General features: G+C 39.5%; 3 protein-coding genes and 1 non-coding gene across 4 annotated transcripts; all 4 read left to right on the forward strand.

Annotated features, from left to right (window-relative positions):
- The first annotated feature begins 3,272 nt into the window (after positions 1-3,272).
- On the forward strand, positions 3,273-3,733 carry LOC117398943 (histone H2A-like). Its single transcript, XM_033998043.3, has one exon. It carries the CDS (start codon positions 3,309-3,311, stop codon positions 3,690-3,692), a length of 384 nt encoding a protein of 127 aa, XP_033853934.2. The 5' UTR covers positions 3,273-3,308; the 3' UTR covers positions 3,693-3,733.
- A 1,028-nt stretch (positions 3,734-4,761) lies between these two features.
- LOC117398928 (histone H3) lies at positions 4,762-5,273 on the forward strand. Its single transcript, XM_033998030.3, has one exon. The coding sequence runs from the start codon at positions 4,810-4,812 to the stop codon at positions 5,218-5,220; it is 411 nt and encodes a 136-aa protein (XP_033853921.1). The 5' UTR covers positions 4,762-4,809; the 3' UTR covers positions 5,221-5,273.
- Positions 5,274-6,095: 822 nt separating this feature from the next.
- trnay-gua (transfer RNA tyrosine (anticodon GUA)) lies at positions 6,096-6,183 on the forward strand. The gene is given in 2 exon segments: positions 6,096-6,132; positions 6,148-6,183. It is a non-coding gene; the product is annotated as a tRNA-Tyr (tRNA).
- Positions 6,184-9,485: 3,302 nt separating this feature from the next.
- Positions 9,486-12,674, forward strand: LOC117398897 (zinc finger protein 436-like). Its single transcript, XM_033997997.3, has 2 exons — positions 9,486-10,182; positions 10,935-12,674. Exons 1-2 carry the CDS (start codon positions 9,633-9,635, stop codon positions 11,972-11,974), a joined length of 1,590 nt encoding a protein of 529 aa, XP_033853888.2. The 5' UTR covers positions 9,486-9,632; the 3' UTR covers positions 11,975-12,674.
- Positions 12,675-18,047: the final 5,373 nt, after the last annotated feature.

Raw genomic sequence — 18,047 nt, forward strand, 5'->3', positions numbered from 1 at the left:
AAAATGTTTTACAATTTTCAATGTTATTGAAGAAATATATCATATATGAAAAATGTTGTGAGAATCTCTTACACATTAGTCATGGGTGAAATAAATGTATTTTTGTAGGATGGTACAGAGGGGAAAAGAGATCCATGAAGTTCGCTATCCCAAGAATTTGGCGGGAACCCACTGACCACTCAAGCAACTGCTACTTCTGCATGGTGGACCCTTCCAAACGTCGGACTGGCAAGAATGCACCTGCTATCACGTATCCAGAATTTCCTTCATCCATTGCCCCGGTGCCACATTGCCATGAGCTCCCCGTACCCACTCCTCCGGAGAGAGAGCAGCCGTCTTTAGAAGAGAGCAGCAAGTCAGACAGCGAGTGGCGCCTCTTCATTGACAGCTCATCCTGGAGCCTCAAAGCCGTGCTGCTCCATAATGGTAACAAGTACCCGTCTCTTCCCCTGGCTCACTCGGTGCACCTCAAAGAGGATTACAACAGCATCAAGACCTTGCTGGACGCCTTGAAGTATGATGAGTACGGCTGGGAGGTCATAGGAGACTTCAAAATGGTGGCATTCCTGATGGGTCTCCAAGGCGGTTTTACCAAGTTTCCCTGCTGTCTTTGCCTTTGGGACAGCAGGGACACCAAGGCGCACTACCACAGGCGGGACTGGCCACAGCGGACCGAGTTCTCTGTGGGGAGGAACAATGTCAAGTGGGAGCCACTGGTGGACCCCCGGAAGGTGCTGATGCCACCACTGCACATCAAATTGGGCCTTATGAAACAATTTGTCAGAGCTCTAGATAAGGAGTCGGCAGCCTTCAAGTACCTTCAAGACTTCTTCCCTAAGCTGTCTGAGGCAAAGGTCAAAGCCGGTGTCTTCGTCGGACCACAGATAAAGAAGATCCTGGAGTGCAATGAATTCCCCAAGAAGCTCACTAGTAAGGAGAAAGCAGCTTGGAACAGCTTTGTTGCAGTGGTTCGAGGCTTCCTGGGCAATCACAAGGCCGAAAACTATGTGGAGCTGGTTGAGACTCTGGAGAAGAACTACGGCACAATGGGCTGTAGGATGTCCCTCAAAGTCCATATCCTTGATGCTCATCTTGATATATTCAAGGAAAACATGGGAGCGTACTCGGAGGAGCAAGGTGAGCGCTTCCACCAGGATATACTAGACTTTGAACGCCGCTACCAAGGACAATATAACGAGAACATGATGGGAGACTACATTTGGGGGCTGATTCGTGAAAGTGATTTACAGTATAATCGTAAATCTCGAAAAACTACTCACTTCTAAATCTTTTGTAGTCATTTTTGTATTACTTTAGTATAAATACATGTTAATTTGGATTCATATGTTGTTTTTTTCTGACTTTATGTGAACGAAAAGACACAAATTCGCCTGTTTTCTCATTGGAAATAGGTAAATTTCAAAATATCACTGTCCTGGTCACAAAAGCAAAGTTTGTGGGGAATAATAAACATTTTCTATAGTTTTGAGGCATAAGCAATTAGGAAATAACACTTACTACCCAGGAACAAAAATTGTGTTACATAGTGTTATCACTCAGTGATTATGTTGAAGACAATGTGGAGCAAAGAACAATACAAACTGTACAAACAGAAGAGCATGCAGCTACTTTACAGGTAAGCCAGCTGCAAACGGGAAGCTGTTTGGTTTGAAATGGCAGTGCTGTGACAAAATACTATCAAAACACAGCACTGGGTACAGGCAATGCGGCAGCCAGATCCATCACAATGCTTGTGCAAAGTAGCCCTGAACACGCATTTGTGACTATCCCTCCAACACAAGGGAAGCAGAGACTGCAACAAAGGTGCAGGGTCTACTACAAAAATGAAAACACAAAGACACAAGAAAAATGTGCAGTGGTTGCAAAGGCAGCCCCGGGTCCTGTTGTACTGAACATTTCAATAAATGGCACAGAGCAAGTCGATAATGGCACAGGTTTTGATGTGGTTTTTATTTGATAATTAATGTTTACTGAATATTATTGTTATTAGCAACGTTTTTGTTTTCATTGTTAAAAAACGTTTTTATCTCTATATTGAATATGGGTATGTAGTACACAGCAGCATAAAGGGTTAAATACAGATATTGCAAACACCTAGATTATGTAGTCGTCGAGTCACTGATATGTACCAAATATACCTCAGTGTGGCACGCTGTTGACTGTTTATATTACATATAGGAAGCTTGGTGGTCCAGTGGTTAAAGGAGAGGGCTTGTTACAAAGAGGTTCTGTGTGTGACCCTGAGCAAGTCACTTAACCTCCTTGTATTACAGATGTATTTGTGCAGAGGTGAATTCATGGGAATCATGTTATATAGAATTTGAAAAAGGAAAACTGCTGTGTAGCAAAAATAGCAACATCAAAAAGAAAAAGGGACTGCAGGTACACAAAAATGTGAATAATTGATTTAAAAAACAATTCTATCAGGACGTTTCGGACTGCAAGTCCTTCGGCTGGATGGAAAAGGCAATGCTGTAAACAAGCTGGTATTAAAAATACACTCACAGTACATCCTTCAGATGAGACGTAACACCGAGGTCCCATTGTAAGTGACTCTGCAGCAGTTCTGAAGCATAGTTAACCTAGTCTAAATGACTGATTATTATTATTATTATTATTATTATTTATTTATTTATTTATTTATTTATTTATTTATTTATTAGCAATCACCTTCATTATAATCATTATTGTTAACCATACAATTCTTAACCATAGCATTAGTGCTCCAGGCCTATGGTATTATAGATTCTAAATAGAATAAAACGGTTCTGCAATGCACCTTATTTTTTAAACTCAACTTGTTTAATTTGCTTAATTTGAAAAAGAATGAAAAGGTCGAGCACGTTATAATCCTTACACCATTTAAACAAACGGAACGGTCAACAATATCAGATGCCTGGTTAACTAAAGTGCAGAAGACAGAACTCTAAACTGTGGACTAAAACCTAGGAATTATAACTAAACTCGAACATGACTGGGGCAGTGTGGTTTTAAACATGTCTAAATGGTTACATTTTGCTACACTGTGTTCCAATTTAAAAATGAGGCGCCAAGACGAAAACAAAAGACAAACAGCAGCAGAACAGCGCCAAACCAGAAACAGCGGGAAGGAAATGATACAGCCAATCAGAGACAGGCAAATAAAATTCTGCACGCCCTCATCCACTATGACGTCTTTAATATTATAATAAGTTTTGCACCGTTTTGTCCAATCACGAATGAGTCGGTGTGTATAAAAGAGCAGGAGAGCAGACGAGCATTTATTGTTATTCTAAATTACAGTGAAGATGTCTGGAAGAGGAAAGACCGGCGGTAAAGCCCGTGCTAAGGCAAAGACTCGCTCCTCCAGGGCAGGACTGCAGTTCCCAGTCGGCCGAGTCCACAGACTGCTGCGGAAGGGAAACTATGCTCAGCGTGTCGGCGCTGGAGCCCCGGTCTATCTGGCCGCTGTGCTCGAGTACCTGACTGCTGAAATCCTGGAGCTGGCCGGGAACGCCGCCCGGGACAACAAGAAAACCAGAATCATCCCGCGTCACCTGCAGCTCGCTGTCCGCAACGACGAGGAGCTCAACAAGCTGATGGGAGGCGTCACCATCGCTCAGGGCGGAGTGCTGCCCAACATCCAGGCCGTGCTGCTGCCCAAGAAAACCGAGAAGCCAGCCAAGAAATAAATCACTCGGACGCTGCTTTTAAGATCTTATAAAACCCCAAAGGCTCTTTTAAGAGCCACCCACTTTTTCTATGAAAGCGCATCGAATCTGTTTCTTGTAAGAACAATACTAAACAGTCAGAATTGCAGCAATTAATAGTGTGTGTGTGGTAGTGCAGCGTTAACATGCATCTGTTTGGAACGATATCAAACACAGGCTTTTCCACAGCGAGTGTTGCTGATTTTCTCCACATCAATAATCACGTTCCTGAGCAGGAAACTGCGACACAATAATAATGTACTGGTTTAGTTTGTTTCCCTTAGAGTTACATTCAAAAACACTTCCAGGTGACGAATGTAATTACTTAATCTGTTTCTGTTCAGTCCATGTGCGAGTAATACCAAGTCATGAATTGCAACAATGAATACTTTCTGTGAGTACAGCGTTACAGTATCTCTTTATCGCTGCATCAAACACATACCCGCCGCAGTGTACAGCGCGTGTTGCTGACGTTCCCACATAATCACCACGTTCCTTACAAGGAGACAGTACGATACAATATCAATTTAGAGGTTTGCTTTGTCTGATTGAGCTACGTTGAAATATGCTTCCAGCTGGAAATCCACCCCACCAAAAAATTGCATCAGGAAATTCTATTTTATGTTTGTTTAACTTCGTATTATTATTATTATTATTATTATTATTATTATTATTATTATTATTATTATTATTATTAATTCGTATATTTTTTAAAAGGGGCTATTTTCTTTATGTATGTGTTTTAAAATATTGCTTGTCTATTATTGAGCGTTTTTTTTGTTTTCGTTTTAAAAACAGCCTGCTTAGTTTGAATGGAATGTATTTCTTAATACGGGGGATTAGTAATATGTTCCTGAATGACTACATTTATTAAAAAAGGCGCCAACAGCTCAGAAACAATGACTGCTTAACAGAATGCGCGCAGAATTCAAATGTTCCAATCAATCATTGATAATCTGGAATATAACCAATGAGGAACATAAACCCGCCCTAATGTGTCACAGCCTATCAGGACAGCTCGGTTCCTCTATATAGTCTCTGGTATCGCCTGCGTGTATTACTTTGTACAGTTTTTCATACTGTGTACAAGAGTTTGAAGATGGCACGAACCAAGCAGACCGCTCGTAAGTCCACCGGTGGAAAGGCTCCCAGGAAGCAGCTCGCTACCAAGGCTGCGCGAAAGAGCGCTCCCGCTACCGGCGGCGTGAAGAAACCTCACCGCTACAGGCCTGGGACTGTGGCTCTGAGGGAGATCCGCCGCTATCAGAAATCCACCGAGCTGCTGATCCGCAAACTGCCCTTCCAGCGGCTGGTCAGAGAAATCGCTCAGGATTTCAAGACCGACCTGCGCTTCCAGAGCTCCGCTGTGATGGCGCTGCAAGAGGCTAGCGAGGCTTACCTGGTCGGGCTCTTTGAGGACACCAACCTGTGTGCCATTCACGCCAAGAGAGTCACCATCATGCCCAAAGACATCCAGCTGGCCCGCCGCATCCGTGGAGAACGCGCTTAAACTGCAAAACCCTTGAAACAGTGAAACCCAAAGGCTCTTTTCAGAGCCACCCACTTCTCTGAAAGTGTTATATTCCAGTAGCTTTAAATAAACGTATATCAACCAATCAATGTTTATGTTATATAACGCCTTTCATAACGGACCACCATCACAAAGCGCTTTACAAGATACAGTAACAAAAAGAAAATCCAGAATACTTTAAAATAGAGACATGCATACATAACATAGTTTAAAAAAAGCAGAAAACACTGTTAAAAATGAACAGTACATTAAGTAGAGTGGAAGTAACATACATGAAATAGTAGCAAATCCCACCTCAGCCACTAACTCATTGTGTGACCCTGAGTAAGTCTTTTAACCTCCTTGAGCTCCGTCTTTTGGGTGAGACGTAGTTGTAAGTGACTGCAGCTGAAACATAGTTCACACACCGTATTCTCTGTAAGTCGTCTTGGATAAAGGCGTCTGCTAAATAAACAAATAATAGCAGTAACACAGCAGCTAATACCAGATATCACTCTTAAAGAGCATGGGAAGCAAGAGAGAACAGGCGGGTCCTTCAGTTGATACAATGTACTTTATACGTTAGATGATATGTATTGTTTTTATATTTAGCAGTTGGAACATGTTCTCAATATATTACAATGAAAGTATTTTTCGCCTTTTCGTACTAACATTATATTCTTTTAGAACTATCAAAAATAATGGTGAAGAGAGGTCACTTAGACAGAAACAAGGATCTGACATCAGATACAAAACGAACATCGTTAATATCCCAAAGCAAGTGAGCCCCCATGTGTGTCTAATGCGAAGTACAAAAAGCAGTGATGAATGCGTCACTGATACACGCAGTCTGGCCGCGCTGTGTAACAGACCTGCCTTCGATAGCTCAGTTGGTAGAGCGGAGGACTGTAGTGGAAAAACACGGGTATCCTTAGGTCGCTGGTTCAAATCCGGCTCGAAGGAAAGAATTGTATTATTACTTAATATCACATCACATTTTAACAGAAACAAAAAAGATCCCCAATCAAAAAAAACTGTATTGCTTTTTTCCTTAGCTGTATTGTAATAACTTGCTACCTCTGTAAGTCGTCCTGCATAAGGGCGTCTGTCAAGCAAAGATTAAAAATCAGGCTAAGCTCCTGCTGCCTTCAAACCAAAACTAAAATCTTAGCTGTGCTGAGAATACGTCGTTTCCAGCTAAATATGGCTGCTTTCGTTTTCACAGCATTTTCTCAGGTACAGCTAAACAAGGATATTGCGTTGACTGAAAAAAACGTAACAAGCAGACAAAAATAGATTTTTTAAAACAACCTTGAGTGACACATTGAGCGACATGTTCGAGTTTTATAAACCTTTTAAAATTATGTTGACACGCTAATGAAAAGGAACGTGCAATTTTCATATTTTGCTGCCTTTAAAATAAATCTTATACACGAGTGAAAATTTAACAGCAAATCTTAAATGACAAAAGTTTTTGCATTTGATTACATTTATAATACTACGTAGAAATAATTCACAGATACCTTCAAATTATTAATAAATTGTATCATTTTTTATTCAAGAAAACATAATAAACATATTTACAATTACAGGCAGAGAGAGACAAAGTTACAAATTATAATAAAATTTTATATATATATATATATATATATATATATATATATATATATATATATATATATATATATAAGAAATAGTAATACTAAAAAAGGAGAAAAAAAGATATCAACAAAAAAACCTAGCGGTGTAAATTAAAAATCTTATGTTAATATTTTATTGTAATCCGACTTTTACAGGTTTTTTGGTTTGTTTTAATGAAAATCGCACATATCTCTTCAAGGGACAGCAATTTTAAACTATTTGTCAGCATTCAGCCAGCTGTTTTAATCCTGTTCACTGGAGCCCTTCTACTAAACTAAACTCTTAAAAGTGTGTGCATATTTGTTTTGCGACGTTGACCGCCGCACTTACTTTAAAAATGCACATTAAAATAAACGTCTGGGACTTTTCAACACTTTCAAATGATCCGCGCCAACTGCTGTCAATCAAACGTGGCTTGCACATGATTCGTTGCGTGAGAGGAAGATCCGACCCAAAATTGCATCACAATTACTACTTTGATTTGATTGGCTAAAGCCTGCGGCATTTAAAAAATAGCCTATTTTGATCTAAACTTAAACACCCGCCTTGCGGGCGCACAGTTGACATTTATTATTATTATTTTTATATATATATATATATATATATATATATATATATATATATATATATATATATATATATATATATATATATATATACATATATATATATATATATATATATATATATATATATATATATATATATATATATATATATATGTACTTAAACTTGGCATTCACATAGGTGCAGATTTAGGTGGGCCTGTGTGCAAACTAGTGTGTAGAATCTAAATATGCTGCCCTCTGAAGCTCTCAAAACAACTTCTGTGAGATTGTATTTGTTGTATTGCTTATTAAACAACAAACAATGCTTTCATTGTAAGAGTTTTGTTTTCCATTACCGACCTCGACAAAAAGTTATTGAGAGGAACGGTAGTTCCTCGTACAAGTTAGAAAAACTTGTCGGAAACTGCCGAAACACTACACAACTCCAAGAGTTTTGCTGTTTTCATCATGTTGCCACGGCAAAACGAAATCACTTAGAATTACCATCTGTACCAAAAGTTTGAAACATTCTTACATCAAATGTTTAAAAAACGTAAATACGTCTTAAACACATGAGATATAAGCCGTCAAACTAATGTAAAATTGTTATTCTCCTCCTTCTTCCTTTTCCGTTTCTTACTTTTTAAGGGTGTGTAGCGACTTTTCAAACAGAAAAGCTAAATAACGACATCTACCAATCATGTGATTCCACATGTTGGTCAACATCAAAATAAACCAGGGAATGCAAGCACCTTGATATCCACACCATCTATATTAAACAATGTATTTATGTTTTAAAACAGCTCATATCGCACAAAAAAATATTACCATTGTTTGAACTTGCAACATGAGGGCCTTGAAACGCATACGATTTTAGCTCGCTGTGCCACTGCGCTGTTGAAAAACATTACTTTTTTTAAGCTTACATCCATGCCTTACCAGCTTTCTCTGAAAGCCCGAAGGTTCTGCTCGATTCTAGAGAAATGTTCCCTTTCCTGTTTGAAAATACCCAGTTTCCTGTTTGTTTGGTAGATACCATAGAATGGAATTGTACACAAGAGTGGCATGTAACTTCCTTGCCTAAATCTTTGGTCTCTGATAAATTGTAGTTCCTCTTTTAATTAAAAATAAATAAAGGAATAAATTATTAGGTAGAAATAAATAAATGATTTAAATAAATTCATACAGGAATAAATATATGTATCAATAAATATTTCTACAAAATAAATGTAGAAATGAATACATGTTTCTATTATAAATGTATAAATAAATTAATAAATAGCAAGCCAGAAAAAAATATATTATATTAATTGATTTGGCTGATGCTTTTATTCAGTTGCCAACAGTTCCATCAAAACATTACACACAAAAGACAATAAGATCACCGGAGCCAGCATCGCAGCCGTTGTGTGTGCTGATGCGCCATGGAGGCAAAATACGCTGATCCGTGGAGCCAGCATTACACTTCAGCCATTAACACCAGACAGAAGGATATCTACATCATCATATGGAAGGAAATGCAAATGGATGGAGACGCAGATGGATCACATTAGTTTACTGTAAAGGTACGTCTTAGTTGGTGCTTATCTTGGTGAGAGCCGAGTTCAAATCAGGATGAAGTTTTAACATCTACTCTCGTGTAATGGAAATCATAAGAGATTTAAGATTTAGTTAAATATTTAGCTAAATGTTAAATCTTGTAAATCAATTTATAAATTATATCTGAATGTATACATCATTATATATATATATCGCAAAATTAAACGCTTTTTTTTTTTTACATATAGCACCCCATAAACGTAATCTCTATTTTGTTTAGGGGTGTTATCTTTTCTATGTAATACTGAATTGTAATTGTTAGAGGAAATAAAAACAAATAACGTTGTGCCTGGAAACTAGCCCATTTAATCAGAGAATTGATTGTACTTAGGGCGAATTTCATTAATAACACAACCTATATGGTACCTGTGGAAGGTATTCGGTAGGTGGCGTCAGCGCTGTAACAGACTGGCTGCTACAACTGTTAAGGTGTCTGTACACGGAAGTACACAGTCCCTGTGTCTGGGAGGAGAAACATGGCTACCGCAGTTCAGAGCTGAACTCGTTCACATGCTGTGATTAGTGTGATCAACAACGGCGAGTGTTCAACCTAGACGATTGCTGATATAACTTTTACAACTGAGACGTCTTCACTTCGCCAGAGTAAACGAACGCAGTGTGTTTATGAGACGCGTCTCTGAAACGAAAGAAGAGATGGATATCTGCGCATCCTCCGCGTCTCTCCTTGAGGAAGAACTCGCCTCTGCTATCGAGCCTGCAGTGAAAGCGGCTGTGCTGAGCGTCATGTCTGCGTTAGCAAAGTTCGTGGACAGTAAATGTGCAGTTTTCAATCTCAGACTGGACCAAAGAGACCAAGAGTTCGAAAGTGTGAGATTGCGATTAGAAATAGCGGAGAGCGAGTTGAAAGCAATGCGAGACGGAGAATACACGAACACTGGCGATAAGAACTTCACACAATCTTTCACAAACACTGAAACACAATACCACGGGAGCGACAGTATTATTGCTCACGGGCTGCCGGCGCGGGATTTCTCCACTCTTCCAGTTCAGCCAGTCAGGGATCCGGTGCCTGCAGCCCAGACCGCAGTGAAAAGCTCACGGGTTTTAATCCAGGAGGATGGAAGCTATTCTGAGCAGGACCTGCTGATGCGAGGTGATGACTCTGAACAGAGAGACCACACAAGCACAGCGGGGTGGAGAAGAGCACTGAAAGGTAAGGACATCATATTTCAATCTATCAGCTCTCACTGTTTGGTTCACACAACGTTAACAAGGAGGGAGGGAAAGAGTAAACAAATAGTCCTACTGAATGTGACCTGCGCATTCAACACCATCGCTGTTATAATATAATGTAATATTATAGCATATTATTATAGAAGTATATTTGAGCTTCAAACATAAGAACGTTTCCAAAGGAGAGGAGGCTACTAACAATCAAACGAGCAAGATGGGCTGAATGGCCTCCACTCATTTGTAAACGTTCTTATGTTATGTTCTAAACCGCTGCTGTTTTGAGTAAAAGACTGCCCCTTTTATCCCACTCCAGCTCCTTTAATACTAATATCTTATTATTTTCTCCTCTTTCAATATATTCAAAGAATGTAGATCTAGCCATTTCACAAGTGCAGTGGTGGCCCACAATGTTTTATTACCTAGTTCCCCCCACTCAGGCATCTTGCTAACTAAATATCTTCAGATAATTGCCTCCACTTAAAATATATACAAAATATTTCAATTACAATTCCGTCCCACTGGTGGAGTGTTACCCCAATGAGGAATGACCGTGTGTCACGATTGTTCTTCATTTTACAACCAAAATAGTTTGTGCAAGAGTGACAGCTCAGGATCTGAGGGGCCAATTCAACACTCCTCACATTATAATGACAGGTTACTGGATGTGCAATCTAGAATGAACACAGTTTATGATGTAGATTTTACAGTGTTTCACTCTTCCCTCTGACACAGGTCCTGCAGAGAGAAATGCTCTCCCTCATGCTGAGGAAGGGTCGAAGGCAGAATCAGTTCCCATTCAAGAGGAGCTCTTTGACCAGGAATGGTGCAGGAGTCCAGAGCAGGCTATAGAGCTGACATCTATTGAAGGGGAGGAGGAGACACATGCACTAGATCCTGTCCACATTAATGAAGAGATCCCTGGAATTGAACCGGTCATCATTAAAGAGGAGGTTCTTGAACTTGAATCTGACCCCATTGAAGAGGGGGGTTCTGACCACTTTGAAAAACAGCAGCAAATTCACACAGGAGAGCAACTGCATCTCTGCCTGGTATGTGGGAAGAGTCTCAGTACATCAACAGAGCTGAAAAGACACCACCGAATTCACACAGGAGAAAGACCATACTGCTGCACTGAATGTGGAAAGAGTTTCAATACCTGTACAGAACTGAAAAGACACCATCGCTTTCATACAGGGGAGAAGTTACACCATCTTAAAATGCACCAGAAAATTCACTACGGAAGGAAGTTGTATCGCTATAATGGATGTGAGAAGAGTTTCACTCAGTTAGGAAACCTGACATTGCATCAGCGAATGCACACAGGAGGGAAGCTGTATCACTGCACTGACTGTGCAAAGGATTTCAATACAGCAGCAGAGCTCAAAATACACCAGCGATCTCACACAGGAGAGAAACCATATCGCTGCTCTGAGTGTGAGAAGAGTTTCAAACAAGTGTCCCGCCTTAAATCCCACCAGCGAATTCACACAGGAGTGAAGCCGTATAGCTGTGATCACTGTGGGAAGAGATTCACTCTGTCTACTGACCTGAAAAGACACCAACGAATTCACACAGGAGAGAAACCTTATAGCTGCACTGATTGTGAGAAGAGTTTCAATCAAATATCCCACTTTAAAGCCCACCAGCGAGTTCACACGGGAGAGAAGCCATATAGCTGTGATCACTGTGGGAAGAGATTCACTCGGGCAGGAAATCTGGTGTCACACCTTCGAGTTCACACAGGGGAGCAGTCGACTCACTGCGCTCAATAAGAGAGATTTTATTTTCCACTCCCAGTTGTAAAAGCACAGAGTATCCAGACACTTCACTAGGAACAGTAGCACTGTGCCTCCATCACAAGATGACTCAGTCTAGTGGAAGCGGAGAGTATATAAGACCCTGAGATGCAACTGGACTTTTTGATCCATTTGTCAAAATGAACTTGTCTCCTGATCCCTGATTTGTCTGAGTTATTAAAATGTAAATCCTGGGAAGGACTTGTATGATTTTTTTGCATGGATGTATATTATAGTTTCATGAATACAAGCTTCATTTAATTCATACTTACAGAGCCTGTCTGTCAGATTCCTGTAGTTCAGCACTGCAGAGATCAGAAATCATTTTGTTTAGGAATATATAATGACTTGTGTTCGGACTTTTATGACCTAGTTTTTCAGACTCTTGCCCCGTGCTCACTAAATAGCTTGGTATCCCTGAATATATCATTACTAGCAATGCAGAATGACTGTGTGGGGCAATTGTTCTTCATTTTACCCTAAACATGTTTCTGTAATGGTGACAGCCAAGAATACCATCTTGCAGAACTCCTTACAATGAAGAAATTGTTGTCTGCCATCACTGTATAATGCATTTCTGTTTGTAAATGTTATTTGAACCTTTAATTAATTTCCAGGAAAATATAGGCCTATGGTATTATAGATTCTAATTAGAATAAAATGGTTCTGCAATACACGTTTGTTTTTAAGACTCATCTTATTTAATTTACTTTTTAAAGACTGCACTGCAAAAGCGGTGATTTACAGTAGAAATATAAACTACATTTTCATGTCCTGTTCTTGCCCAGGAAGGGAATGGAAAGTGTTCATACATTCTTTATTTTTTATGTTTTCATACTGATATTCTAGAGGGTGGTGCAAAGGTAACAGCCTCCTGAACTCCAGCACTGCACTGCGTAACTTTCTGCGCTCTACACTGCAGCAGAAAACATACGCTGTTGGCTGTCCAGTTTGTTTAACTAAATGTAGCTTCAGTAGCCATCATGCACACAAGCTGCAGAAAATACACTGATCGGGAAACTCGAGTTCCTCTTGTGGTTTTAAATAACTTTTTACAATTTGTTCAATTAATTTCCAGGGTTGAGTACAACTGCATTCAAATGTGAAGCAAATACTTGTAAATCTTACAAATGCAGAGGAGTGGAGAGGTGCAAATTCAAAACAATTAAATTAATATACTGAAGGGGGAAATATGATTAACTGGGTATTAACTAAATGTAATGGTAGCTTTAAGCTTTATTAAAATGTGTGTTAGGCAACTCTGCAAACTGCTGTCTGGGACAAAAAAAGATACAAACAGGTTTCTAGGAGTACAGCCAAGATAAGCAGGTACACCAAGGTAGCGGAGATGCTGTTAGCCAAGAAAGAAGCAGCTAGATCAAAGCAGCTTTGTACACTGTTGAAAAACAATATTTAGGACATAGGGTTAAGTACGTAGCATAGATTGTTCCAAAAGATTTTGGCTGACACCCCTTCCGAGGATGGTGCGTGTGTTTTAATAGCACGAAGGAGGAATGCATTATTATTATTTATTTATTTAGCAGACGCCTTTATCCAAGGCGACTTACAGAGACTAGGGTGTGTGAACTATGCATCAGCTGCAGAGTCACTTACAACTACGTCTCACCCGAAAGACGGAGCACAAGGAGGTTAAGTGACTTGCTCAGGGTCACACAATGAGTCAGTGGCTGAGGTGGGATTTGAACCGGGGACCTCCTGGTTACCTTTAACCACTTTAACTATACATTAGTTTCATTAGGGGTGCTGTCTGCACTCATTGGGTAAATGCTTAATCATCTGGGGTGGGATAGGGATCTGGGGAGTTAACCATTGTAAAATGTCATGCTTCAAGGAGAGCTTCTCAGAAGGTCTCTGATGTCTTCTTCAGAGCGCTCTGTTTTGTGTGCGGTTTTGCTTTGGCTTGGAATAAACAATCTCTAGTTTTGAACCCGGACTCCGTGTCTTGAATATTTTTCTCCCTACTAAGAAAAATATATATCCTGAAAATAAAATATTTTTTAATGTTTTAAACTTTTTGTGTACATTTAAAAAAAATCATATATATATATATATATATATATATATATATATATATATATATATATATATATATATATATATGATTACTATTTTCACACTGTAATGTGTAAAATGCAGCAGCATGATTTATTGTGTGTTACCGGGTCGCTAAAGTAAAATGAATGTGCGCTACAGATATTCATTTGATTTTTGTATAGGCCTACTCTACATATTATTTACATTTTTTTTTTTTAAATCAGACAACTGATGTCTCCAGACATGTCCGGTTTATCGAGGGACTACTGATTATGAAAACCTTTTTGATAGAAAAATATTTGGGGGTAAAGGTGGGGGGCACTGGATTTCCACTGCCCGGATACTACACCGGCCCTGATAACAGCCAGTGCCATATTAATTAATTAATTAAGAAGTTACTGAGTCGAAGAGGGGAACGAAAAGCTAAACTCACGCCACCGGTAGATTACATTCTCTTTTTGAGCTGGTACAACTCTAAAAGGATACTTGCTATTACTTATGCTCGGGGCGCTAATTCAGCTGGAGCTGAGCTGAGCTCCGGTAAATATTTTTGCATCTTGACTTCAGCCTGAGGCTGTTCTGTAGTGAAATACAACTTTACCAGAAATAATTCTGAACTTTTATATTCACGGGGATTGCAACAGATTATTTTCATGGCAATTATAGCACGTGAAAATATTTACGTACAGTATATGGAGAGCAGAATAACAACAAGAACGGCAATTCCGTATCAGTATGTGTGCGTGGGATTTGTGGCGGTTGGGCTCCGGAATATATTCCATGAGAATTTAAGTAAAAGCACAATGACAAGAACCCTGCTACTGGCTCCAGGGATCAGCCATAGCCTCTTCAGACCATCACTATCACAACCCTAAAACACCGTACTTTCTCTAAAATAGGATTTTTTTTAAAAATAGCCTAAAATCAATTTTAAAAAACCTTTAAAAAAGCAGATTATGGTTAAAAAGATAATATTTGTTTCTATAAAATCGCAGTGAGCTCTCCCTCCTCACTGACCGAGGAGAGTCCGACTCACCACCTCTCCTGGAAACTCTGCAGTTCATTAACGATATTAAAATAGGTGAAATCAGCCTTTAACCTTCTGACCATCAGCACTCTCAACAGCCTGACCATGTCCGAGTGCCCTACGCCTGTCAGCCTGTTCTTCCTTCATTTTAAAATGACTAGCTTTGCCTGACATATAGGAAAGCTTCCTCTAACCTCGGGACCTTCCCTCTGGCCATTTGCTTGGCTGCGGTGGTCAGCTCCCGAAAACACAGCTGCATTTCTAAACTCTGCTGCTACTTCTTGCTCAGGCTGGGCAGCCCCTCCAGTAACGTGTTTATGTGAGTCTGGTAAAATGGCTCATTGGAATACAATTCAGTGTAGAAACGCAAAGCTGCCTCACTGGTCTTCTCCTGGCCAGTCAGCTCCGTGCTGCAGGGCAGCCGGACACAGTGAAGCCGCTTGCTGATCACACACTTCTTCTCCAAGCTGAAGAAGAAGCTTGTGGGGGTCATTCATGTCTTAACTCGATGAACCTGGCTCTCACTTGTGCCCCCTGAACTCACTCCTCTAGCAGGCAGCCCAGGGCTTCTCTCCTCTCCCCCAGGATCTTCTATGCTGCTGTGCTCTGCTTAGTCTCTAGCTGAAGAATCTCTCTCTCCAGCTATCTCACGACTGCGTTCAGAGACCTAGTTGCATCTAAGGTATACTGCTGGCAAAATAACTTATCACGGCCTCAGATTTCTAAATTGATTTTCTGTTCTTTCCATTTTAGCCAAAGATCTTTGAATTGTTTTGTGAAATTAACATATTGCAATAATTTGCTGTTGGTAATAATAAAGCTGTTTGGAATTATTGTTGCTTTTGTGAATTTATTAAGGTGGTGCTGCGGTATGTATATCCTGTCTAATCTTGCTATAACTGTATACTAGGCAAGACAGTGTGACCAGGAGTATTGGAAACTGCAGACACCCCCCCCCCCCATTTCATTAATTATGTCCCTTACTACATTGGGAGCATAAACATGAATCAAATCATAAATGGTCTCTCCTATATTTGCCCTCACATTTACAAGCCACCCACGATCTCCTTAAAAATTAAAAGCAGCATCACTGTTGCTGGTATCGAAATCCTCCGAAACAACTTCTGTTAAATGTCATTTGCCATGTGTCTGCCCAGTTCTGAATGATGTCTAGATCATTTTGAATGACCTTTGCTGCTTCAACAGTGTTTGCCAGATCAATATTCAATGAAGAGACATCTTTGCTATGACAAAAAAAGAAGATAATTTGTACCAAAATAATTACAATAAATGAATAAATATGAATGTTTCGCACCCTATTAACACACTCTCTCTCATCATGTTTTCACCTTTCAGTTTACCACTCCTCTCTCGTTATCTGGTTCCATACTAATACGTACAGAGTGCAGAGATTTCTTTTCTGTTTAAATCACACATCTCAGTAGTATGTAAGTGGTTTAGTCTCTATGACAGAAGCTTAGACAGCACCGTTATATTAAATAGCTTTTCCTGAAGATGTACATTTTTTTTATTTTTTGTTTTACAAAAATGTTAATGAATTGAAAATAATGTGTATATACATTGATAATAATGATGTTACGGTCGGTAATGAAATGCAAAACGGTTTCAATGAAAGTAGTGTTTGTTGTTCAATAAGCAATACAAAAAATACTATCTCACAGAAGTTGTTTTGAGAGCTTCAGAGGGCAGTGCTGCATGTTTAGATTCTACACATACGCACAGCTGTTTAATTCATTGAGTGAATTAAACGCCCTCAGAATCCTAGCGATAGTTAATTTAGGCATCTCCTCCTCGTTAGTATACTGGTCAGTATCCCCGCCTGTCACGCGGGAGACCGGGGTTCAATTCCCCGACGGGGAGATACGTTTTTGTTGTATAATTTTTCTAATCAATATTTTTAACATAAAACACTTTAAATGAATATCTCATAAAATATTACCACAATTCAAATATATACCTTCTGCTAAACATTACAGAACGAGCCCTTTTCAGTATTCTCGTAAGAGAAGACAATACTCAACACCGCGGGCGCTGTTACGTTGACAGCCAAACGAGCATGGAGGAAGAAAGTGGGTGCGTTCAAGCCAAGCAGACTTTCGCTATACTGCGCAGATTCTGCACAGAATCGGAAGAAGTAGCCAATGAATTTTCAGAATCTGCGCAGAATCTGCGCAGACTTAGCAAAGTCTGCGTATCGTGAACGCACCCACTGTCTCTGTGTCGGCCATCCTGGCTCAAATCGCTGTATAATTTATTGCAATTTGACATTCCATTGAAGATACTGTGTTAAACAGTGTTCTGATATAAAGTATATAACTAACGAAAAAGTACTTTGCTAGGACAAACTAGGAAGGATAATTTGTATCACCAGAATTATAATAAACTAAGTAAGAATAATTTGCAGTATTACATCATAAAAAAGGACATTAATTTGAAGACACCAGAACCCAAAATATTTAAAATACTCAGAGAATACTTTGGTAAAGCCATGGTAATTACATTGTTCCAACAAGTGTGAGTCAGGGATAAAGAGAAATAAAACAATTCAATAAAGTAATTCTCCCGATCGATTACAATGGGATGTTCCGGCAGTGCGTGCTGCAGTGTGTTAATCGCGCCTCACATAAAGGTGATTAAACGTCCAGTTTTACAAACTTCACGCATCAAACTTATGAAATTGTGTTTGACTAGCCGCCTCGTTTGTGAAACGAATCGTACAGTTACTTTAAAACTTAAATTCGTCATGGTATATAAATAAAATATAGCGAAGTACTGAGCGAGCAGGTTGGTTTTGCTGGAGGATAGTGCAGCTTTGGTCACCTCAATTAAAAATGCAGTAAAGTTCCTGGTTAAAGAATAAGTTATATTGTAAACACAACCTTTCTCTTTTGATCCGCTCGGTTGTTTTTGTTTATTTGTTCCTATTTCACTGTCAAATTGTATATT

This window comes from Acipenser ruthenus, chromosome 44, assembly GCF_902713425.1.
Source record: "Acipenser ruthenus chromosome 44, fAciRut3.2 maternal haplotype, whole genome shotgun sequence".
Lineage (NCBI taxonomy): Eukaryota > Metazoa > Chordata > Actinopteri > Acipenseriformes > Acipenseridae > Acipenser > Acipenser ruthenus.